Source organism: Vanacampus margaritifer, chromosome 1 (assembly GCF_051991255.1).
Source record: "Vanacampus margaritifer isolate UIUO_Vmar chromosome 1, RoL_Vmar_1.0, whole genome shotgun sequence".
In the NCBI taxonomy this organism is placed as follows: domain Eukaryota; kingdom Metazoa; phylum Chordata; class Actinopteri; order Syngnathiformes; family Syngnathidae; genus Vanacampus; species Vanacampus margaritifer.
The window spans coordinates 29,435,344-29,462,630 of NC_135432.1; the positions used below are offsets into that span (position 1 = coordinate 29,435,344).

The 27,287-nt window shown below is 38.7% G+C and overlaps 1 protein-coding gene across 4 annotated transcripts in view; it reads right to left on the reverse strand.

The window, feature by feature from the left end:
* The window catches only part of LOC144035843 (plexin-A1-like), a 248,625-nt gene that overhangs the window by 45,550 nt on the left and 175,788 nt on the right, over positions 1 to 27,287 (reverse strand). For all 4 annotated transcript variants that reach the window (XM_077545873.1, XM_077545896.1, XM_077545888.1 and 1 more), the window contains 4 exons: positions 20,749 to 20,949; positions 10,425 to 10,521; positions 4,485 to 4,708; positions 1,257 to 1,408 (listed from right to left, as the gene is read on the reverse strand). In XM_077545873.1, the coding sequence (XP_077401999.1) occupies positions 1,257 to 1,408; positions 4,485 to 4,708; positions 10,425 to 10,521; positions 20,749 to 20,949 (674 nt within the window). The remainder of the gene's footprint in view (positions 1 to 1,256; positions 1,409 to 4,484; positions 4,709 to 10,424; positions 10,522 to 20,748; positions 20,950 to 27,287) is intronic.

Here is a 27,287-nt window from a genome sequence, read left to right on the forward strand (position 1 = left end):
AATCGGGCGGGTTCGGGCATTTGGTGGTGGTGTTGTGTGTGTGTGCGCGCTTATAACTTGTGTTCTGGTGTGGACGGATGGATTTCAACGAGGACGTGCGCCGTATGTCGCTCGATTACTCGTTGCTCGGTAAAACGGCCATTTCTCATGCAAGGATATAGAACGTGCATTGAACGGCGGCATATTGGCTCTATAGCTAAATCGTTTTGTCCTTAAAAATACTTGTTATCCCCTCAAGAAGCAGCAGAAAAGAGCAAAAAACACAAAAGCGCATCCCTATACTTCCTACTTCCTTTCCTCTGTGACTGGGCGGGGGTTACATTACTACACAAAGAATGCGCAAAAAGCGTTTCCATTACACTTTTGGGAAATACTTCTATTTCGACAAATCTCAAAAACCGCCTCATGAGAACGTAAAAACCTTTTTGCGATATTTGAGTTGAGTTGAGTTTTTTCGAATATCATGTGTTTCCATTACCAGTTACTTGCCTTTTGCACAAAACTGGGGGTAATGGAAACACACCTTATGATGCGCGACTGAGCCAATAGTAACATATGCTGTGCATTGTTCATAAAGTAATTGAAGATGGCAGAGGGTGGCGACCATACTGGTATAGTGGCATGGATATAGCAGAAAATTCAGAGGTTGATATATATTTATATATATATATATATATATATATATATATATATATATATATATAATTATGAGCCACCTCAATATCATGATGATTATCGTATTGTGAAGTTCATATCATGATAATGTCGTATTGTGACATTTGGATATCGTTACATCCCTATAGAACATCTGCCTCATGGTGTATAAGTTCGAAGCTTTCAAAGTGAAGTTTGCATTACCCCCATGCTTGCTTGGATGTTCTCCAGGTAGTCTGAAGAAACATACTCTCACATTCTTTAAAAAAAAAAAAAATGTTTTTTTTTTTTTTCAAGAGAGCTCAGTACATACTCCCACATTCTAAAAACATGCATTATAGGTGAACTGAAAACTCTAAATTGCTCATAGGTGCAAATGTGAGTGCGAATGGTTATTTTTGTCTATGCGTGTCCTGTGATTGCTTGGCGACCAGTCCTACATATAGTAGCTGAGGACAGAACTGGAAGAAGAACTGAATCATACATCATTATGAAAACGCACCGACTCTTGACCAATTCTAAATTAAGCCTAGCCAAATACACCTTTGTGATTGTACTTTAATAATGGTACATAAATTGTAGGAGTCTGTCCTTCAATTTACCTCTCGGCACTCAGATACTCTGCCTCAATGGGGATGCAGGGAACCTTGCCTAACCTGACACCCATCTGGATGTCCCTGAAGTGTAGACCCAAATTTTCTCCTAGGATGGTCACCCTGGTTCCCCCTTGGCGGGGCCCTGTGTCAGGAAACAACTGAACAACAAAGAAAGGCAGAGTGTTCAATGTATGGCCACACTGTACACATTTCACTCTCATCTCTTAGTTCAGTGTTAAAAATAGTCCAATTTGGTCTCCAATGATGCCTGTAACGTGACCTTTCAATGAGGCGTCACATTAATACACTGGAAGTCAGACATATTAAACACACTCCAGACAGACCTATCGATCCAGGATTCTCGATGAAATGAAGACATATGTTGGTATTTGTTAAATAAACTCAAAAAGTAAAATGGATAGAGAAGAAACAAGTCCATGAAAAACAAAGTCAGAACAAAATGACATCTCAGGGCTTATCTGGAAGCTATTACGAAGGTTTGTCGACATGGAGGGCTGTGGTGGGATAAAAGTCGGTGGTGCTTCCTGTAACCATAATGTGATTTATCACGGCAGATTATGATGCGTAACGGGGACAGGTGTGGCGTGACAAAACAAATAGTGACGGATGGATGGTGGTTACCACCAACACGTACACACGCTGAACCAGGAACATGTTTACACATGCCTCATCCTTAACAAGCATCACAAGGTAATTATGTATAATCTGTCCATTGCCCTGTACTGCTTGGCAGAACAGACTGCAGTGTGGGTATGCTAATTTTGGCATAGATAAATAGCAGTATACAGACGCTCCCCTACTTACGAACATTCGAGTTACGAACAACGGTACATACGAACATGTCTGCGCGTACAGTATGTCGAAAAATGTTCGGGAAATTAGATTTTGTATGCGCGCCTTTTTCCGAGTAGTGCTTCTTTCCGCCGCTAATACCGACGCTTGGCGCTGTGAGAGCTCACCCAGCATTGGAGGCTCAGCAACGTGTCGAGGAGGAAGAGGAAGAAACGCCTGTCCCCATGAAGGAGGAAGTAACTTTTAAAGCCCATTCCAGTGACGACGAAGACCCTCTCATGATATAAAATCCTCCTCTTCCTCCTCCATCATCTCCTTAAGCATCGAGTACATCTTCCAAAAGTAAGTTAAACTTCATTTTATTTATCTTATTACATACATGTACATACTGTGTGTGTCTCTCGCTCTCTCTCTCTAACATACGTAGTACAGTACAGCACTGTACGTATTCTCTCCATTTTATTAAATGTTTTTTTCAGTACAAACCAATACAGGTTACTTATACAAGCCTTAAACATACTTATATAAACCTTCAATATACTTATATAGGCTTTAAACATAAATTATAATACAAAATATAGCGCTGAAGCAACTTACGAACAAATTCACCTTACGAACGATCGCTCGGAACGTAACTCGTTCGTAAGTAGGGGAGCTCCTGTACTTTTAACTCTTTATGGGTTGAGTTTAGTCTAGTCATGTCCCTTCATTAAAACAGAGATACATTTAAATACATCACTACATTACATAAATACGTAAATGCATTTATATCACAAGACCTAATCAAAGAATGTTTAGACGATTATTGATATGATCTGTGTGGTTTTGGCTGGATTTTAGGCCCCGTCCACACAAAAGCCAGTTTCAATGTATCCTTACAAGTTTCTTACCGTTTAAGTCGTTCGTCCACATGGCAGCACGGTTTCGAAGCTTGAAACCGGTTACTTTTCAAACCGGGCTCCAGAGTGGAAACATTTCAATACGAGCCCCGTAAGAGTCCGTCTGGACACCATATGCAGGATACTCCTCCGGTGATGACGTAATGGTAATTTATAATAATTTTTGTACAATTATGGCAATTTTGTAATCGTGGAGGGTAATAATAGAAATCTTAATTGAATTTCGATTAATTGCACAGCCCTAATTAGATGACTGACTGCCATTCATTGTTCATATAAAGATGGTGGTGAAACATTTACAGTATTTACAATGTACTCAATTACAGTACTAGTTCTTGAACAAAAGTCTCCATAAGAAACTATTCGTCAAGTAAATATTTACTATTCTCTTCGGAAAAAGTCTGTTACTTTTTGCTGTCATAACTCTTCAAGGCATTTATCGCTGCTAGTTTCACTCTCCTTGCACTATTACGAGCAAATAAAAACACATTACTCTTGCCTCATGGAATTATGGGCCACTCTTCAGACAGTTTCTACTTGAAGATCCAAAGTCAATATCAATATGCAGCATGCATGCTGAGGATGTAGTCTATACCGGATAACTCGACCCTAACAGTGGTGCATTATGATTGCAGAATGCAGTGACGTCAGTGGACGAATGGCAGGCGAGCATGCCCAATTATAAAGCCGGGTCGTACACCTACAAATATTGTACCTAACCTATACAATTGCCTAACCAATCTAATTTGTACCTAAACACCACAAATTAGAAAATATAAGAGTATTGTCAATTCCTTTCTTTGATCACACTGATCTTAGTAAAAGGGGTTCAGTGTTTTTAGCTCCGCCTTACTGTGTACTGCGATTGGTAGGCTATACCAAGAAATTAAAGGGGAAAAAAAGAAAAATTATGTTGTTCCAAAAAGAAAGAAGACTGTTTAAAAAGAAAAACAAAATTCAAATAAACATCAATCAGTCTATCCTTTGCAGAGCAAGTTTGATGTAATATTGTGTCATGATACAGCTTCTGACTCAAGGGCAAACCCAAGGAGTCAACATGTACTTGTTTTAATGGCAACACATTAAAACAGAGCACATTTCATTCTCCGTGAAGGACACCAAGAAGAGTTTTTCTGACCTCAGGGTTTTCACCAAAGAGAGATGACGCAACTGCCTATCAAAGTTGCCAAGCCTTGGATCTCTGCAGGTACAGTACACCCTTTAAACGATGGCGATGTGATTAAGATGTGGCACTGAATGAGGCCACTTTGCTTTGGTTAATATTAGTGTCTTCCAATGCTCATTATAAATAACGATAGCTTAAGTTTGACTGATTGAAGAAGTGTACTGTACTGAAATATGAATATGTTTCAGGTACACTTACTGTATATGAAAGGCTGCACACGTTTATGTAATTTTAAATGAATTCAGGATAGGTCTGAAGAGCATTTAGTAAGAATTAGTGCAATATGTTTATCATATGGTTTTAGATCTCTAGTCATATCTTGCATTTTAGTTTTACCTTGGTGATCTTGGGGTGGGTGCACCGGCTGTTTCCAGATGCAGCATGCATCCATCCTCCCCCATCAACCAACTGCAACGGCAGGTGGGAATTGCCGCCAATCGTACATTCCTGCCTGAGGGAGCACTTCTTGTCCTGGACACACCACCCACACTCGAACCGGGGGTCTGCCTTCAGACACATGCCACAGCTCTCCCGCAGTGCCCTGCACTTATACAGGTGGGCTGGAAAGCAAAACAGAGTGAAAGAAAAACATTGAAGACAATGATGTGATTACATACTTCCTTTTTTACAGGCATGTACTGTACATCATGCTCTAAAAACAAAAAAACAAACACCTAAAGCATCTGATTTAATAGACAATAGTTCTGTTTCAGATTGTCGGCCAGGAGGTCACGGTGTATGGTAAATATTAATGATGTTCAGTCAAAAAACAAACATAATAAAAACTAGAGCTGCTCGCAGCTATAAAGGGCCCTCGCCACCCCACCATTGGGGTAATGTAACTTACGACAAAAACCCTTTAAAATATAAATGTACTGTATAGCTAGGTCTTTTGTGTGTGCAACGTTTCGTGAATATTCGCCCATGTTTAAACCCTCAAAAACAGCATGATTTTTATCTGCAAAGAGTGCATTGCGTGACACTCAGAGTTGGAAGACGATCAGATCAATTCTGTTGGAGCAGTTCGTTAAAATATGATCTGTAAGAGGACAAAAATGGCACCCAATTAAAAAATAAATGCACTTCCTGTCTTCCTGACTTCCTGGTTAGCATATGGCTATGAAATAAAAAAATATTTAGACTTGTGCTGCTATTACATATAATAATAATAATAATAATAATAATAATGTAAATAATAATAATAATGATTATATATATATTTCAAGAAACACAGCACAAGGTGCTTTACAAACAAACAAAATACAAACACATAAAAGCCATCAGGCTTAAAACAAGTAGACATAAGAAGATTAAAATACAACGAGCAAACTCCACATTTCTAATATGGTTAGGAATGCTGTTCCAGAGTCTCGGGGCCTTAAAAACAAAAGCTCAATCACCCTTAGTTTTTAACTTGGACTCTGGAACTGCCAATAATGTTTGATTAGCACATCTTACAAATCTTATGCCTCCCAATTGAGCTATTTATTGAAAATTACACAATAAATCTGTAAAATATTGATTTTATGCCTGGTCTGATATATTTGCAAAGTTTCATGAGTTTACACCCAAGTTTAGACCCTAAAAAACAACATTATTTTTCTTTGCAAAAAGTGTATCATCATAGGAACTGCATGCAACTAAATAAAAAGTTTTCAATAACGTTTCAGTTCAAACACCTTTAGATGAAACTCGCTTGAAGATGATCTGATAAATTCTGTAGGCGGACTTTGTTAAAATGTGATTGATTTCTATGAAGGGCCAAAAAATCGTGTCAATTTCGAAAGCAAATCAAAATGGCAGACTTACTGTTTGGTTTAGCCTGTGGCTCCAAAAGATGTTTTTGTACATCGTGGGCTGTTACATATGCCTTCCAATTTTTGTGGATGTAGGACAAACGTACAACAACGAATGCTTCGTTGAGAAAGAATTTTGAAATACAAAATTAGATGCCCCGCCCCCGTCATTTAGTATGTTGAATTTGAAAAATTCCACTGACTACAGCCAATTTTTTAGTTATTTTTTGTGCACTCATACACATATATGGTCTCCCAGGCGGGCAAGCGAACTCACGCTAACCTGCACCAAAGGAAAGTGACAGTAACCACTCCGCCACCCGGAGCGCCAATAACATATAAATGGAGTTACCATTAAAGGGCGATGTCATTTCCTGTCCAGTTCTGACCAATCTAGTTGGCTGTCGTCCCAACCAATATGGCCGACATGTATGTGGCTCATTCAGGCCTCTACAGCATATCTAGTTTTGTTTTCATATACAAGTCAGTGAAGTCAGTTAAACATATTTCGAGAGGAGAATGTGGAGTCTGAGCCACATGGATAAGAACAGGTCACGTGGATTTGTGGAGGTAATCATGCAGTAGAAGGTTTTGCAACAAAATTACAGTATTTTTTGTTCAGAATAGTTCTACCTAAATTTTGCTAGTTGCTGACATGAAGCAAACTAGTTTGGCCTGAATTGATTACACCGTGTACAAGTTTAGGCTAAGCTAGCCAAATCCATTGTGCGTTGATAAAAGTGTTGAATGGTACATGTCATCATGAGACATTTCCAATTAAGGTACTGGTTGATGTAGCATTTATTTTAACATTTTAAGTGTTTTTGAATTTTTAAGTTTCTTTTAAAACTTTTGGTTGTAAGAATAATCCAGCTGCAGAAATTGAACAGCACATTTAAACTGTCTGTGAAACACTACACTTAAAGCAACGGTAATGATGAAATGCCAAAAGTAAATTAATCATATGTTGTGTATAAATGTAATCCATTAACTCTACAGAGTGGAACAAACAAATCATTAGAAGTAAAAATAGGGACAAATAACCTTTAACACCTGAGAAGAGGCGGCTGATGAAAGGAACTAAACGTGTGTGTGTGTGTGTGTGTGTGTGTGCGTGTGTGTGTGTGTGTGTGTGTGTGTATGCAAACAACAAATTAAGGAAAGTAAGGCGCATCCACACATGAAAGCAGCAAGCACCAATAATTTGAACATTTTGTGGTATTTAAAATAACAGAGAAAAAGAAAAAGGAAGAATGTTATGCTTCCCCTTCTCTTCCTCAGTATCCACACACAGTGCAAGACTTCAAAGTGAGCTCCGTTCGAATCCATCTGCCTTAGCCTCGGCCTTAGCGCACACTAATCTGATTAGCAATGGTTTAGCTTAAAAGTAGCATAACACTAATTAATCTGAAGCAAATGAATGATTTAATTAACATCTCCACTTCACACTAGGGCAAAGCTGGGCAAGCGCCAAAATGCTCCTCCTCATCCTAATAATACAGTAATACGGGTCGGATGTTGAAAGAGGAAGTGAGGGGATGGAGTGTCGAGGGATTAATGGAGGACGGGTAGAAAAAAGGAGGAGAAAATGAGGTGAAAGTCTTTATGCAGTGTGTGAGCAAGGACGAGTACTTAATTTGCACTCACTTTGATAATAAAACGCACAATACTACTTTTGCACAAAATAATCAGAATTACTATAGGTAATGAATTTCAGAAAACAATTCCTCCATTTTCACGGATAAGATGGAGCCTATCCCGGCTGACTTTGGGCGAGAGGGGAACGAACACCCTGTACTGGTTTCAGACTATTGCAGGACACAGTCTTCAATTAACCTGTCATGCATATTTTTGGAGTTTGTACGAAACTGTGCAAGTACCATTGACAGAACATGAAAACTCCACACAGGAGGGCATATATCGTACACAGATTTTACAATAAATACATTATTTGTTAAAAAAGTTCAATATTATGCATTTGAAGTCAATGCAAAGCCATGTATTATGTATTGTTTTAAGTTGAATAAGTTTTGTTTATTTTTAAGTTATATAACAAGCAACGTTTCAGTCGACCTCCGCATACTTGTGATCCGGAAACCACACATTCACATATACAGCTTTTTTTTGTACAATATTTATAAATATGCCAGCCACAATCACCCCTAACACACACACACACACACACACACACACCTTTTTTGAGTGGGGGTAAATAGCAATAATGTAAAAAAAAAACAAACAAACAAGTAAAATAAAATAAAAATAACAATCCCCAATTCATTTCATGACCGTTAATTATACACTAATTTTCACTATTTACCAATCCCCGCAACTAGCCGGGTTCCACTTATACTGCAAACTCTACATACAGCAGCTTACAAATCAGTCTGCTTGACTTGCTTACTTTCTTATATCACATTACTTGAATTAATATAATAGTAATACAGTATTTAACAAGCTTAATTTTCAAGAAAACTGGCTACTTAATATGTACTGTATGACTGTATGTATTTTCTGAGCGTCAACAGGAATTACAATACTACTAAACTCTTGTCTGAACAAAGTTATGTTCCAAAACTGTACAATTGAAGTCATGTCATGGCGCAAGATAATATAATTTATTTCAACCGACAGAAACGCAGCAGACAAGACAACAAGAAAGAAACTGACAGAACACAAACCTCATGTTTTCAATAAGATAATTAGGTTACGACCTATAAGCAACTCATTTACAAGTTTTCTGCAAGATGAACCACATGTCTTGACTTCTGTCACAGTGGGTCAGACGGAACTCATAACACACAATATTAAAAACTCAAAAGGAATTATGACTAAAAGGAGGAAGAGACAGAAATAAGCAAGAGCAATGTTTGTAAATCTGTTTGCAGATTTTAAGCAAATATCTGTGTGACACACTTGAGAGCTTGCCTTATGTTATCTTGTGTAATGAAACATCAGAATTCATTAGCCTCTCCAGCTCAATGTATTACACTTGAGAAAGAATTCTGAATGCGTAATTGTTTTCCACTTCATGCGCTATAGAGTCATTAAAATAATAAATGTCATCCTTCGGTGTCACTTTTGAGTTTTCTTGATCAACTCCTTTATTGTCATCTCTGCCACTGCACAGCATATTCATCAAGCTGCTGTCCACCCATTATCCTCACCCGTCATTTGTTCTACTGCTCACAGGTTTCTTCATTTGTATTTCTGTCTAGCTCACATCTATCCGGTTAATTTTGTTGTGATTGATGGATACCTTTTAGCAATCCCAACCCTTCATCTCATGCTTCCTTGCCTCTTTTCACATGTGAGAGTACGGCAGTGTTTTTACAAATTCAAGGATCATGGTGAGCTTTATTTTTGATGGAATCCTCAAGCTTTATAAAGAACGAATTTCATAACAGCGAATTCCTCTGCCAAGGCTTACTTTTTTTTCCCCCCGGATATGAACTCAATGAGGGATTGGTACAAATATATTTAAAATGTAAGAAAAGGACAAAGTCATTTTAAAAATGTATTTTTTGATCCAAGTATACAGAATGCAATAAAGGTAGCCATCTAAAACATTTACACACAATTAAAAATAAACCCAACCTACAAACCTTAACCATTGAACAATATTTCCCCACCCTGACGACAAACCCCCTATCCCTAATCCAAACACTAATTTCACTCCAAACACTATCCTACCCTGAACCGCTATTTAAATCCTCAATCCCCAAACTAACACCTAACTGCAACTCCCAACCTAGAAGAGTATCACATTTTAAATAATACTCCATACCATACACTTACCATATTCATTTCTTGCAAGAATTATATATTAGAAATATGTTATAAATACTTAAAAATAAGGAGTTACCTTTAAATGACCCCTTGCTGTGTAACGTGTTTTTTGATTTGATTTTGTTTTGGGTTGGGTCATAGGTTCATTGTGTCGATGTATTATGCGTATGCAGTTGTTTTGTCCCTTATGATGATAATGTAATCATATCATGATAATCATGATGATGATGATATTTTAACATGTATTAGCCACTCTTAGTTTGCCAAGTTTTATGCAGTGACTATGTTCCCTGATGATAATGTGGTCAGTTGCTATACAGTAGCTATGTGACTATCTTGGTTTGTCGAGTCACTCTTATTTTATCCTGTGGGGAATTATTAGTTTATATTGGCCAGCAAGAGTTACTGAATGACACTTTTGTCAGTATGTTGAGGTTTTTAAGCAGAGGTTTTCTCTGCTTCAAGGCCAGCTGCATTCAGCTTTGCTCTCTCTTGTTTTGTATTTTTACCTATAATGGCTCTCTGTTTTCCAACTTCCATGTCCTGTCTACGTTTGGGTCCAAATTCCGCAACTCTTGTGATATAAAGGAGATATCTTACCGTTATAAAAGAGTTGTACTGAAATAATAACATTTTGATATACACAAAATTACACACGCATAGATTACAAGAAAAAAAGTTGGTGGTCTACCTTGGATGTCGAAGGGATTGTCGATGACAAAGTTTCCATTCCACAGCACGGAAAGGTCAACTGGGAGGTCACTGATGTCACTGCCCTCGTAGTCGTACTGATAAACACAACAGGTAGACAAAGAAAGTCCCCTGAACAGGTGAATGCTAAAACAAGTTCAATTGTGATTTGTCCTGGCTTGTTGGTGGCAGAGCACAAATTCTACGCAGAGTGACCAGTATAGCCACATTTCATAAACACACACACACACATACAGGGAATTGTCAGAAACATTTTCACTGGATGGACAGAGTGGGAATGTCATGGGAATGGGGGGAAAGGAGAAAAAACACCAGCAAAATGAAAGGAGAGAAAAAGGTGAAGACACGAATCAAACAGTGGTAAACGTAAGAAGATATTCACTCACACATGATATAGCAACCACACGAGAGAGGAGTGAGAGATGCGATAGGGAGGGAAATTGTAAAGTGAAATTGGCATTTTCCATTTGCTCACTGACACACTTGATTTGGTAGAGCGAACTTGACCACCCCAAATGCGCGATGGGGCTTGCAGCGCACGCACACGTGCACGCACGCACACACACATTTATGATGCAGACTAAAAGTGTCTCTTCTCCAGCACACACTATCTGTCTTTGTGCTCGTATCCTCGTTACCCTTATCCAGTGGGGACCCTCATCCAGGACACTCACACTACACGAGGCGGGATGCTTTTATTAGCATTGCCACAATGTCCCACTGGTTAAATACTTGCTTAAACACTGTCAGCCAGCAGTGAAACAATAGGACACTCTGAGGCCAGACCCCCATTAAACTTTAAGGGTTTTCACTTGTCTGCTGTCACCAAAACACTGGGTGGACTTGTTCTCCAGTCATCTTCTGCCCACCCCGGAGGTCCACCACATCATGCTTTATTCATATGGTCACATGCTTTAAAATGCCAACACAGACCACACCGTGACACCCTCTCACACTGCAATCACCCACGATCTAATCGGCTTTCTCGGGGGTGCTCGTGAAAAAATAGGCTGGCAAGGCATACATGCACTTTTGTACTAAAGCTAATGAATGTGGAAGTACAATTGACCAGCATCTGTTAAAATGTGGCGCTTCAACCTTCATTCCAGTTTCAAATAATTTTCTAAATATGAATTAATTCATCTGGACGTCACCTCCAACAATTGTAAAATGTTGAAACACAGTGAAGGAAATGTTTGTGGTGACATTTTAGCATATAGGTAATTGACATATAGAGCAGAAATTAGTAAACCATAAAACTCAAAAACACAAACTTGTCTTGAGATATATGAGGCTCAAGTGTTTATGTACTTTAAAGACAGTTAGCAACCTTATGCATGTTTGTGTGTCTTATTTAATCAAAAAACACATTATTGATGAAATGTAGATATTTTTTAAATATTTATAACGAAGGTCAATTTGACTTATTGAAGTACAGCTCTTTGCTTCACTTACGAAACTTGGACTTTAAAAAATGTATGTCTCAGGGTTATAATAGTTTTGGTTTTTCATTACATTAAGATTTTATTTAGTTTTAACTTTTGCTTTTTAAGTTGAGTTATTTTTAACAATAACAAGTTTGTTATTTTCTAATAACTTTTATTTTTGAAGGTCACGAAGTACTGTGTAATAAATTAAAGTACAATTCCCAACTGACTGTTTGAACTTCCTTCTTCTGTATGGTACCTATCTTGCACCGATCCATCTTCTGAACCGCTTATTCCTTACAAGGGTCGTGGGGGTGCTGGAGCCTATCCCAGCTGGCTTCGGGCAGTAGGAAGGGTAAACCCCGAACCGGTTGCCAGCTACTTTACAGTCGAGCATTAATACCAAAATAAATACATTTCAAATAAACCCCGGAAGTTATGATATTAATTTCCAAAAATGAAAACGAAGGACAATAGGATATTTTTACCCTATAGTTAGTTTTAAAAACCTCAAAAGGAGTTTCAGCTAGTTTTTTTTTTTTTTGGAGTAGTGTTTTTATTAGGGATTGGCGAGCTATCACATCTTAAACAGTCAGTATGGCACATTGATATGTTTTGGCTAGTTGACCCATTCTGCCACGCAAACTATTTGAAGTCAGGTCAAGATTCATCCCTATAAAACGTGTGTCCCTTGGGCAGCTTTTTCCACTTATCAAGTTAGCCTCAGACTCCACTATCGGCTATCAGCAGGTCACTGATTTGTGCTGGAGCTTTGATCTAGAGTGCCGGTGTGAATTCTGTTAAAAGTTTTGTAGTGGTGGAACCCAGCGAGGTAAAAGTTGCAGTTCGGAACTATGTTGAGGCCTCTCTGCGTGGCTTGGTGTCCTTCCTTCCCTCCCCTGAGCACCCAGAGCTGCTGGAGATGAGTAATCAAACTCATTACTGCAGCCTCTGGCCAGCGCCTGCATGTCACTGCATGTAATTAATCTAGCCGAGCCAACACATACAGTAGCGAGGGCCCTGAGGGAAAAGACTAGAGAGGAGCAGGTTGGTGGGAAAGAAATGTGGCAAAATCAGGTAAGGCAAGATCAGGGACAGCTACAGAGCAAATTAGTGGGAAATACGAATTAGGCGGAGAGGACATGAAAACGATGAGGACAGCAACAAGACCAAAAAAAAAAAACGGAAATAGAATACAACATAGAAGAACAGTGAACAACGATCACTCGGGCTGTACGCCCAAAAAGTATTTAAAGGCAGAGGAAGCGAATTAAAGAGAGGAGCGCAGTCATTGAGAGGTGACAAGAGGGGTGGGATGGAGAGGGGAGGTTGCGCTGGGACAAACAAAGTACAAGGTGAGCAGAAAGCATTCGCTGGCCTCATTACAGTAACACAGCAAGTTGGCTCGGGTTCATTCGTTATCTGCTCCTGCACTCGTTTACTCTCCAGCGACATGAATCGTCTCTATGGATTGCATGTCCCTGTGGAATGTGGGGATAGTGCGTTTGTGTGTGTGTGTGGTCTTGTTTTTGTCACATAGTGGGGCCAACATTCTGGGATTTCACAGAGTTGTGGGGTCCACCCGTCCATGTGGGGCCATTTTGCTGGGCCCCACAAGTTTAGACCTCTTTTTGAGGGTCAAGACTTGGTTTTAGAGTTTAGGCTGGAATTGGGTTATGGTTGAGGTTAGGGTAAGAAATAGAGGCAGGCAATCATTTTTGATGGTTGGGGTTAGGGGAAGGGGCTAGGAAATGCAGCATGTCAATGAGATGGCCCCACAAAGAAGTAAAACAAACCTGTGTGCGTGTGTATCTTATCAGGTATGGAGAACTGATATTCTGATATTCACCAGAGCAGAGCAGCTGTGTGACGAGGGGGGTAAGAAGCTGAGTTTGTGTGCATGCACGGGTTGCCCTCATATAATTAGTCATCTTGACAGATATACCTTGAGAGTGTGTTCGAAATAGACTTCAAGTAGTGGATGTTTCTCTTTACTGCAGAGGGACTTTTTGCCTCTTTGATTTGACTTTGCAAGCTTACTATGGTTTTGTTATACACATCATTTTACACCGACATTTACAGAGGTTGTTGTGCAATTTAAGTTAAGACAATTTTTTTATTATTATTACAGAGTTTTTACAATTAACAGTAGGTAGCCTATTTCACACTTGTATGGCAGTTGAGGGTGTTAAAAATATTACTTTAAAAATGCATCTACAGTCAATAAAGGTTTTATGATTGTGACAGTCTGACACTGTTATAGATTTGTTGAAACATTCTAGTACAAACTCTTGCTGTATATAGTATATTGGAATCAATGTTACCAAAAGGTGCTTTTTTAGACTTTCTCACATTTCCCCCGTAAAAATCTGAGATTTTCTACCAAACTTGATTATTCATTGTTGTGTTTTTAGAAATGCATATTGGGCAAGCTCCCACACATGTATTTAGTTTTTTTGATATAGAAATTAACTGCAAGCAGACCTAGTATACGAAAACACAAAAACACAGTATGTGAACTTGCTGACAGGGTAGACAATGACAGGGTGGACATTTTTGGATAGTGGACCTTCACTTCACAACATGATTCAGTAAGATTGCTGACTCTGGATTGTTCAACAAATATATTTCAAAATTTTGAAAGGTTTCCATATTATTGATTGATCTAAGCTGAACAAAGAACACACAAAATTGTAAAAAAGGGTACAACCTTCATTTTAATAACTGATTCAACGAGGTTCTCATCTGTTATCCTGATAAAATAATCACAAATAGATGTGGTTCTCCGCAGGTTCTGCTCCAAATTAATTTGAATATTAAGTTGGAGTCTCCATCAATTAATGAGACAATTGATTATTAATTTAATAATTAACCAATATTGATTTAATAATTAATTGGACCAATCTCTCTCGCTCTCTCGCTCTTTCTCTCTCTCTCTCTCTCATACACACACACATGCACAGCGCATGTATTTGATAGTGTCAGTGTAATAAATCATGTAAAGCAGGTCACTGGTTGTTACTGATAGTACAGTCTCCATCGACTCTCCATGATTAGGGAGGGGATCGTGTGGAGAATCAGATATATGCTTTATGCATTATGTTTGGCTGGAAATATCTTAACAATGCATGTGCACGCTATCTCTCAGTGCATTCATGCATACTCTGGATCCCTTGCGGGTGCGCAGGTTGGATGTTTGAATGTTGGCGAGGGGTTAAGTAATGCACAATGAGACAGAAAGATTGAATGGACAGGGGAACATCCACCGCCAGCTAATTTTTGCAATGATTTATTGCACGTGACTCCCCCAGACACAACCTGGTGTGATACATATACATACACTTTCCTCCCGAGGATACTGAACACAATGGTAACAACGCGCGGGTTATCAATCATAATGGATACTATATATCGTCTGTTTGGTGCTCTATATAACAAATCTTTCAGTTTCATTTTGCCTTTTAGTAGGCATATATGCCACTAGAATAAGACACCAACTCTCAGAGGACACACATTAATTTCACACTACATTTAAATGATTTCAATACTGATTTTGTGTTATTATCATTAACACACACAATAATATTTGCATATGTACAGATACATCCTCTATACCAATTCCCTTTGGACCTTTTTTTGAGAAGCAAGAAAAAAATGATTCACTGCTAAAGATTTTCAATAATCAATCAACTACTGAAAACGTGTTCATTAACCAACGTCGACACTTGGTTCATTAAAATAAAGTAATGCTGACAATACATGTGATTCCCATCCTATAAAAAGGAAATATTATTAAATGCATAACTACATGTGTTTGAATACAGGACTGAGTGAAGACAGTAGTGGTAGCAGTATGTGTGAACTAGCATTCCATAGGTTGAGTAACTACTATAATGTATTTTATAACATTATTGTATTGCTAAAACAGCTAAAACAACAACAGCACAACAGTCAAAGTATCATCTGTGAAAACAAACAGTTAATGGTGGGACAACCTGCCATCCCCCAATACAGCAAATACTAGCCACACTATTTATGTATTTTTAACACCAATCATGATTCCCTGTTCCTCCAGCATTACTTTCTCGAACATGCCCATTTTTTACATTAAGCTGGATACCCCCAACCATGCATAATGGCCCTGCCTCATTTGTTTGTTTTCGTGCTTTTATTTATTTATTTATATACAGTATATATTTTTATTCTGTCTGTCTGTACTCGTTCAACCTCCTCCATCATACTCGTTGTTGCTTCGTCATCGTTTGCTCCATCTCGTTGCCTCTCTGCGTATACGCGCGTGTGTTTCCGTCAGTTGACGGCAGCGCTGCAATTCATCATCATTTCATCTACAGCTCCCTTAATTGGATGCTATCACAGTCCCACCTGATGAGGAGGCTCATAAAACGGTTGTGTGCTCACATGGCGTGTGTATATACATGCACAAGAACATGAATAAAAACAGTTTGACCGCATGCACTTTTTACTTCCTGCAATGAAAGCATTTATATTAAAAAGCAATTTTGAGCTGCATGTGGACTCAAATATTTTGACCCATGTTCAAGCAATGCATCACTTTGTTGCCTAAACCAACTGCTATACACTCTAAAAAATGATTGGTTAAAAAAAAACAACTACCAATCTAGTAGATTAAAGCTCATATTGGCTTGATTAACCAATTGATTGGTCAGACATTCACCATTGTGAAAGTGGTTATGGGCATATCAATTTTATTGGTTGGCCAAACAACCAATGAAATTGGTTACAATAGAAAGTAAGTCTAGATAGATCACTTGGAAATTAATTTATTGTATCAATTTATTGTATTCTAAATGTATTTATTAATTATTATAAGTGATTACAATATATTATAATATATAAATACTGTGTTTAAAAATTTAAATATGTATCTAGATAGATCACTAGGCGTGAGTCGCGTGACCAGCTCAGTGGCCTAGTGGTAGAGTGTCTACCCTGAGTTCTATTCCTGGCCGGGTCATACCAAAGACTATAAAAATGGGACCCATTTGCCTCCCTGCTTGACACTCAGCATTATGGGTTGAAATTTGGGGGTTGGATCACCAAATGATTCCCAAGCGCGGCCTCTGCTGCTGCTCACTGCTCCCTCACTGGATGGGTCAAATGCGGAGAATGAATTTCGTCCCACTTATGTGGGTGTGACAATCTGTGGCCCTTTTATCTGGAATACCGCGGGTCACGTGATTCCCGAAAAAATGTTAGCCTCTAACACAGGTTAACCAATATCTTGGTCAGAATGACCAATTTGTATCGGTTGGCCCAGTAATCAATATATATATTGGTTGAAAACACCTAACATTCTAGAGTGGTTGTTTTAACCAAAGGATCTGTCAGACACATGAATACCAGCTAGTTGGTCAAATGTAACCTTTTTTTGAGGGGGGGTAAATTTGACCAATCCGTTTTTAGTGTGTAGAATCAAACAAAACAGAACTAGTAAAAGAAGAAAAACAGAATAAAGTACCCAAAAGTCTGGTGAATATTGTGGCTATATGCTACCCAGGATTCTCTCCACTTCGCCCACCAAGGGCGGCGGCCATCTTGGCCAATTGAATAGGAACGCCCAGTATGCCCCATAAATACATAACTTTCTTTGTTTCCAGACATTAAGTTGATTAAGGTAATTATAAACACTAGTTATATATACAGTATATATATATATATATATATATATATATATGTTTTTTTTCCCCCGCTCCTTTTGAATGTGCGCAACACTTCCTACAGCGAAGAACAGAGAACTCCAATGGGTCTGAGTGGGTCGTATGAATTGCGATTTGCATTCTGTGCATGCTGCGGTTGACCCGCTGGTTTTGTTCTGCATGCACAAAAGCATCACAGACCACCTCTTGTGTGTTTCTCAATTTTGAAGGCGAGTTGTTGTAGGCTAAAAGGTCAATATTTTCGGCAGACACAGTTGAGACCACGACGGAGCTGTACTTTTCCGTAGTCTATCAATCCATCCATTTTTTTAAGCGCTTACTCTCTTTAGAGTCGCGGGTGAACTGGAGCCTATCAGTAAGGCAAAGCTACATTTTTGTATATTTCACCTAAATGAGTCACTTTAAAAACTTTGCTTCTGGATGGAGCCATGGAGACTTTGTATTTATGTGACTGCCTGGCTCTGTTTGATTGGTGAAACTGTCACTTGTGTGGTTATGTTGGATTGGTAAACAGAGACAAACTAAAATAGATCGCACAAGCAATGATAAATAAACATTCATGTAGTGAGAACTCAAGTAGCTCAACATAATGGAGTAAAAGTAGTGTTTTTTTTGTTTTTTAACATAGGTATATATGTATGTAAATATGTAAGGTTACTTGAGTAAATGTAATGTAGTAAATGTTGCTAACTTGCTACCCACATCTCTTTTTAGGACAAATGGGAGTTTTAAAGAGCCACCATATTCAAATCTTTAAACTGAAGGCTGAGAAATGGTGTGCTTTCCGGCCACTCCCACGTTCATTCCTTCTGTAGTGACAGAGGGTGTTTGTCAAAAGACAAATAAACATGAAATGAACATGAATGAAACCAGATGTATGTGTCTAATTAATAATTAATAGCAGGCATTACAGGAAACAGGAAATGATGAAAAATCACTTTGCCAAACCTGAAAAGACCTGAAGGAGCCACAATTCCATTTGCCTGATTCACAAACGTAAACATCCTCACTACAAAGTAAGATTGAAGGTTATACAAAGTAAGAAATAAATAAGTGGCTATAAATCAGGCACATCCACCAGATCGCTGCAGGAGTGCAGTGAGATGGGGGAAGAGACTGACAAGAGACTGACAAGCATAACAAAAGAAAGCTGACACATTCAGAGCTGAAAGGAATACGCCACTTAAAACTCATTTTCCAATATTCGATTAAGCATTGTGTATGAAGAATAAAAGTGCAAACATCTCTGTCATCTTATTCCCTGATTTTTTTTTAACCGATTAAGTATCAATATAAAAACACACCATGGGCAACGCCATCATCCAGGTCAAGATGACATATCCGGTGCGTGAACAACAGCTGCCTTCATTCATTTGATTGCATAGTTTTTAATAAATGGTGTGTTCCTTTAATGCAATGGCTTGCTATCCACTATCCAGTGCCTTGGCGTTAATATGTCATAATTAGTGTTGTGTTTTCTTCAAGACCCAATTGGAGCATGGGAAATCCACCTCAAACTTAAAGTGTCTGCTCCTATTGCTTGTTAACCTCGACAGTTTGACTGAAAGCCAAGATGGAGAAGTGGGAATGAAGAGAAAGAGAGAGAATGGCATTTGAACATGAAGCCCCTGTGGCCGCATACATACACACACAGGTTTGTTTTACTATCTTTGTGGGGACATCTCATTGACATAATGCATTTCCTAGCCCCTTCCAACCCCTACCATAAAAAATGATTGCCTACCCCTATTCCCTACACTAGCTTACTTACCGTTCCTTGTGCAACTTCAGATGTTGAACAAAGTTAGAAGTTTTTGCCTCTTTGTCAGTGATCTAATCTTGGACATAATGATGAATTGCATTATTTTGGTTGACGACTGGATCACAAACGAATCAGAAAAGTCACGGATCGGATTGTTTAAAAAACAAACAAATGAAATCAGATAAATATAACTTTGTCTTAATTTATTTTAAAAAAAGCTTTTACCCATTAAATTCTAATATATATGTATATAAACTAAAAATGTCTAACAATGCCGTTAGGATTTGGGAACACAACTTTAAGTGCAATGTAAGGCGAGATCCATAATTATTTTATACATGGTCCATGTATAAAATAACAAGTTATCTTGCCTTACGTTATATTGCACTTGTAATGCACTTGAAGTTGGGTTCCTAAAATCCAAATGGCCATATTGGACATTTTAAGTGTTTTATAAAATACTTTTAAATGAAGACAACGTGCAATTTAAGGCACATTCCCTTCATTTAAACATGGAGAGTGGATTACAAAGTAGCATAGGTCTACAATATTTAAAACAATAAGAAAAGCAAGCGAGCCAAGCAACAGCTGTCAAACTGTTGCCAGCCAGGCACCCGATGCTAACGCTAACAGTTAGTTACTAGGCACAAACGCCGGAGACTTGTAACATATCACAATGACGGCGTAATTAATTTGCAGTCCTAAATTAGCTATCTAATATACTTTCAGGGTGGCATTTAGATAACAATGGTGGAAAATATATAATTTCAATAAAAAAGTTGACAATGCAAGCCAAAATGTCAAAGGGAAGTAGTCAAGCTGGCGTTCACGGAAGTTTGCCTTAGCGTAGGCGGCGTGTGTTTGCGGCTTCCCTGGCATGTCTGAATGACGGCGCCGTGTCAACCCAGCTCGCACCCTTACACACAAGCGCACACACACCGAGACGGAACTTTATCGATAACATACATTTTCATATTTTTGTTTTGGTGGAAGAAACAAGTCTTTTCAAGTCAAAGGGCTCAAGTCAATGTGAAGTCACAAGTCATTGTTGTTAAAGTCCAAGTCGAGTTGCAAGTCTTTTAACATTTTGCCAAGTCGAGTCTAAAGTCTTCAAATTCATGACTCGAGTCACGCGACTCGCGACCACACCTCTGATCAATGGTAGACAGCCATGCAGTTAAAAAACTCTTTTACTTTTAGTAACTTCCTCAAGGTCATTTAATAAAGAGGTAAAAGCTATCAAATGTGTGACCTTGATTCAGAATATCTATCACTCCTGAACGAAGCCGTCCCCAAACTCCACAGCCAATATAAAAGCTGACATTAATCAGGGCAACGCACTTTGGAAGCTGTCTCCATTAACCTGGATAGCTTTGTAGATTTTGGCTTGTAAGTAATAAGTGTGAAGTGCCTTACTGTGCTCTTTTGACACTGGATACTGGTGCTGTTGAACCTCAGGGCCGGGACACTGAGCGTGTTGCCTTGAATGTGAAAAATACACTCGTAGTTCCTCTGTCCGGATTGTGGCTGGGGCAGGTTCTGTGCCAGGAGCGTGATTGGCCTCGTAACTCCAGCAGGGATATAGATCTGAGTGGAGGGCAGGATTTGAGGACACTCCTGGAGATAAGAAAATTAAGAAGCAAGAGGTTTAGATGTGACCAGAAAGTAAGAGAGTCTCTAAGTGAAGATACAGATCGGGATGGACAAAGTGTTCTGGACATAGTGCTTAGTAATAGTGCTACATTCAAATTCGGAGCTGAGAGATACAGAATGTACTTTACAGTTTTATACATCAGTTCATATAGCTCTTAATCACATACACAAACACAAAAATAAAACAAATGGACTTCATAGGCCCACAAATAAATAAATAAACAAATGAATAAATAATAAATACATAATGGAATGGTTATTTTTAATGCTGGCAGAGCCAATGGTGGCCTTGGCTCGGTCTGACAGTTATGTGATGACAATGTGATGGTAAGTTGTCTTTATTGGTGATGAATGCCACACAAACGTTCACAAAATCCCTAAATGAATACCGGATTGTTCTCTTCCACTCTGCTTAATAACTGTCTTCAAAATAGCTAGACAAGTATCGTAATTGCCAACGACTGTTGGAGGAGGCTTATCCCAGTTGATAGCTGGTATTTGATGGAGAATAGAGGAAGAAGAAAAAAAGAAAGAAGAGAACAAATCGATGTGGTAGCTGGAGTGAAGCAGATTGTCAACAAGAATGGCCGACTGTTCAAGTCTGAAGTATTCACAGGTGGTGATGAAACAGTGATGGACTGACGCTATGCCTCAAGGCTCTAATAGAATGAAAAAAAAAGGACTGCGTGCGTGTGTGTGTGTGAGACCAAATACGTAGGCTCGATGGTGAAGTATCGAGTCTGAAGTAGCAGCTATTGTTAACGTTGAGGGAGCATGTTCAAGCATCTGTTCCAATTACGACACGGAAATCCTGCACGGTACACGCACGCACAAACACACATTTATACAAAAAACTCAAAAGTGGTAGCAGCCGAGGATTGTGGGGGCTGTTTCATTAGGAGTGGTCTGCATCAGATAGTGGAGCACTGTGACACAATAGGACACACAACAATCTCCTCTGACTGGTGGATTCCATTTGGTTTAGGAAATGGTTACAAACAAACTGTAGGTAATATAAACATCAATGTTGATATTGATACAAATTAATAGCATTAGTAATATTAACATTGCTATCAGAATATCAGTATTACTACTACTGCTAATACTACCACTACTTCTATAACTCCTCTTCATCCATCTCCTCCTTTCCTACAACTACTCCAAAAACAACAACTACTACAAATACGGGTACGACTACTACTACTGCTACTTCCACCACTACTAACAATAATAATAATAATAATAAAAAAATAATAATCAAAGCACTTCAAGACACTTTATAAAGAATGAAAAAAACATAGCTTTACTCTGTCAAAATGTTAAGTTATCAAAAATGGTTTCTTGACCTATAAAGGGCTACTGGGGACCTCTTGGGAAAATAGTACCATATCATTATATAATTTTAGGTTCAATTGTATCAGGGCTGTAGTACTGTAGTTGACTGAAAAACCCTTGGCATTTGATTTGGACTTGTCTCGGATTCGGCCATTAGAAATATTTTTATTGACTCGACCGAGTCCATAAATGGTTTTATTCGTGAAAATGAACGACCTCCTTCAAAAGAAACTTGAAATTAAGTCTTTCGGATTTTCTTAATAGACCGGCATTGACATTGGCCACCCGGTAACCATGGCTACAAGGAGATCAAGCTACTGTGTGGCCCTGCACTCTAACATTTTAGTTTTTACAGGTTTTGCAGAAACTGTCTTCTTTTTTTTTCTGAATATTGTTAGCTTCACAGCAGCAACTAAACCCTAGTTAAAAAAACTAAAGCAACAGTAATCTTCATTTGCTGACCCAAACAATCAATGTGCATTTTATGTATGGTAATCACAGAATCTAGGTGGGCATCAGGGACAGCGGACCCTGCCGCAGTGACACGTTTATTTACTTGACTCTTGATCTAATCTTGACTCTGACCTATGTGACTCGAACTTGACTTGGACTTGATATAGGTGGACGTGACTCCAGCTCTGATTTGTAGTAAAAGTAAAGAATGACTACAGGAGAGTATTACTAACCTAGTGGGTGAGCAGAATGTGAGGAGAGGTGAAGCGAGGGGGAAGGAGAGGAAAAGAAGCAAGGTGGTCTTCATGGGAGCAATTCGCTTATTTATTAAAGTGGGAGATGAGACCTGATGAGGGCAAGTTGGAGCTCTGCTGCATGGGAGTCATCCGCATACATACACTCACCTCAATACACCCACTTCTACTCCACACCAAAGTTAATCTTGCCCTTGGCACTGTGAAGTCAGTTAGCACACTCTTAGTTGTGGGAAATGTTTTACATTAGCCACAGGGCAAAACATTGGAACCCTGATCAAAGTTGTGAAGGTGAAGCCCTCAGCAGAATTGAGTTTGAAAACACTCCTGTGTCACAACGTGAAATACAATCAAACATATTGGAAGGAAGCTTTGAACTATAAATTCAGATTCTTTAAAACTATTCTAATCCAATAACAGTATGTGCATTTTTATTTTCATATAGAGTACATTATTTTCTTTCATAATATGTAATTTTTAAAATATCATTTTTATGTGCCATAGCAACAATGTTATTGAATCAACATTGAAGTTTTTTTTAACAATATTTTTTTACAGTATTTTTATTTATTTATTTATTTTACAATATTTAAGTGCAGACTTGCGCTGTTCATGAAAATAGGGCCACTATTCTATTGACTCAACCAGACCCAAACCTGGTTGTGGCATCAACTTTCCTGTTATACAGTGACGCCTCAGCGGCTGTGTCTCAGGGCGTAGACGGCTGTTCAGTAACCAGAAGGTTGGCTGTTCGATCCCCGCTCTCCCCAAGTCATGTGTCGTTGTGTCCTTGGGCAAGGCACTTCACACACATTGCCTCCAGTGCTACTCACACTGGTGTATGGAAGGTGCAAATGTTTGATGGTGGTCGGAGGGGCCGTAGGCGCACACTGGCAGCCTCACGTCAGTCTGTCCCAGGGCAGCTGTGGCTACTTAAATAGCTTACCGCCACCACAGTGTGAATGTGTGAGTGCATAAATAATGTATTCATTCCATTGTAAAGCGTCTTTGAGTATCTACAAAATTATTATTATCATAATCAGCATGAGTTTAATGTAATTGAACATCAAAATATTTTTTATCTTGAAATTAATTTAAATAGCAATAATCTGTTCCAGCTCTGAAATAAATAAGTATATAAAAAAATAAATAAATACCGGTAAGTAAACAAATAAATACAGTGAATAAATAAAGCATAACCAAAAAAAAACACACATTTTTGTCACATGTTTCTATTAAAGAAAACTAACAATGCACTGTAAATTATAAAATTACAGACACAAAACCAAAATAAAACACATAAGTAAAGAAAACGGTTTTATTAAGTGTAATTATGCGTGTGGAAAACAGGAGAACTGTTCATTGGGGTCTCGTCGCCTCCTTCTGAAATGGTTCATAGAACTGCAACAATAAACTGTGGGGACCCTATTCACTGTGGTGACCCCTTGTCACACACACACGCATGCACGCAAGCACGCACGCGCACACACACACACTCTAGTCCATTTGTGTGTTAATGACATCATGAGCTGGAGTCAGTCGTGCCAGCGATTAATTTTGTGGTTACATCAATGTCAGTGTCTCTTCCATTCTCATTGTAAGAACTGCTTTCATCACCGACTACCCCCCCCCCCCCCACACACACACATGAATCAAATAGTGGACTACAAAGTAGAGGAATTCCGAGCAGGAGGGGAAAAAACAAAACGAAGAGTTCCTTCATTTACGTGCAACTGTGACACACCTGAAGTCATCAGGTCATCTGCTTGCTGTCTTCCCAATTTACAATTACTTCCTATCAGCAAGGAGATGTCCTAGCCACAATGATGTCAGAGATGAGGCAAGTGCACTGATTGGCTATTGGCCATCACCCAGGAGGCCACCTTCCTGCAGCGCTGACGCTCTGTGAGTATGATGGATGAGGATGTATCTCTGTGTGTGTATATGTGTGTGTGTGTGTGTGTGTGTGTGTGTCAAGGGGTCACCACAGTGAAGTGGGTCCCCACGGATTAGCGTTACAGTCCAATGAACCGTTTCAGAAAGGAGGGGACAAGACCCCATCGACCAGTTCTTTTATATCACACATGCGCATACACACACACACACTAAAGGAAAAGGTAGCGATATGATGACCACATCTCCCAAGAGAACGAGACATCTGTTGAGCAATGTCTCAGTTCAACACATTAATATGGATGCACCATTAGAGACTAGGTGCAACAAAAAGTAACAGATACGGTCAACACATAATATCTCAATAAACTCTCCACAGATCTCCTCAAACATTCTGTCTCTTTAGCTCCTTCCCTCTCAGTTTAGTTGAGTTTCTCATATAGGCTTCCTACAATATATCACCTAACAAATAAAGCGAGTGCATATAGCAGAACTTCTTTAGCTGATGCATCACATTAGACAGTTATGTCTGTATTTCTAACAATGTTAAAAAGCTGCAGATTACTACCTAAAAAAAATCCAAACCGAGAGGTTAAACATGGGCTAGCCTCAGCCAACCAGGAACAACAACTCCAAAGACGCTGGGGGCCCACAATATTTCGTCACTGCAAGTGGGGGGGTCACATAAGACTGCACAATTCAGTCTCTATTTCCGTAGACAGGTGCACAAGTAGAGAAGTAGATACGTGTGCTAGGCGTAAAAACTGGCACATTTTCATTTTCATGTCGGGGCAAGTCTAGTTTAGCCTGGTTGTGAATTTGTGTACACACGGGCCAATGGCATTTTCTTTTACGTACCCCAATACACCAATTGTTGACAGAAAGTAGACTACACCTATAGACCAGATAAAAGCAGATCTAAGTCATTTGTAACAGCTTTAAGTATTGAATATATTCATGTTTTTGGAGGACACAAATTTAGTAACGCCTCATGCACTCAAAACATATTGTCAGTGGGTTCTTGTAGAAAAAAATAAAAATAATGCTGTTTATGTACGTTTTAGATCGGTGTTGTAGTGGTTACTTAGGTGGAAATATTTTATGGCTTTTTCGTTGAACATAATAATCTGCTTTCTATTTTACTTAAAATAAACACTTTTCTTGACCTCATTTTACCCTGGATTCTGCCCTGGATTTGTACTCTCTTCTTCTCTGATGAAGAAGTGCAGTGTTGGCATTGGATGTCTGCCATCTAGTGGGAAGGGGGATTCCTACATTTGCGGTCCATTCTCAAGGTTTATTATTTTTCCCCTGTTGGGGTGTTATTAGTTGTACTTGGCCTCCAGTCAGGTTAAGCACATCTGTTGCAAATGTCACATTGATTTCCATGTGTGCAGTTCTAGCACCCTCTAATGGTTAGTTTTTTAGTGTTGTTTAATTTTCACAGGGCATGTTTTGGCCCTTCTATGTTTAAAATCCATGCTAATGGTCAGATGCTTGTGAACAGAGTCAATATGTGTAGGTACTCAATATGTGCGTGCATTAGTAAGTAAATTCCTCAGTATATATATAATGTATTTATATATATTTTGTATATATAATATATTATTTTGCATATTTTTCATTGTTGTAATGTACAAAAGCACAATATTGTGTGTACTTTTTTTAGTATGAGCTCTTTTTTTTATTGTGACCTTTTTTGTATTGCCAATTAATAATTATCGCATCGTGACCTTCATATCGTGATAATATCGTATCGTGATGTTTGGATATCGTTACATCCCTACTTAAAACTAGGCTACAGTAAACATTATTATTTGCAGAAATTAATGTATGGCCACTAGGAGTGTGGTCTGAGGACCAGCAGTTTCCCATCCCTGTTATAAGCTACGCTGTGTACTATATTTTTTATTAAATATGTGCAGAACTTTATATTTAATTCACCAAAATTTCCTTATCCTGCATTACAAGAGTTTCATTACAGGGAAGACACTAGTGCAAGAAAATAATGCAGAAACACTCAAAATGCAGCGTGTTTCTGCATGATAGCATTCAACAAGGGTGAGCAGATATCATCCGCCCTCCCACAAAACAGCTTTACTTTATGTGACCAGCAAAATGCATCCTTTAAAAAATGTCCTTGATTCGTTCCTTTATGGTGCTGGCACTGTCAACCTTCGTGTTCGTTTCAGTTCATTAATCATTCTTAATGCCAATTTACACAGCACAAGTGATTCATTAATGTGATCTGCATCTATAGACAGACGGTGGACACATACAGTAAATAACTGGTGTAAGTGCCTTTGTCAAGGAAACTGTCTGGAATGGAATCATGTTTCTGTTTGCGGGTGGAACATAGATAAAAAC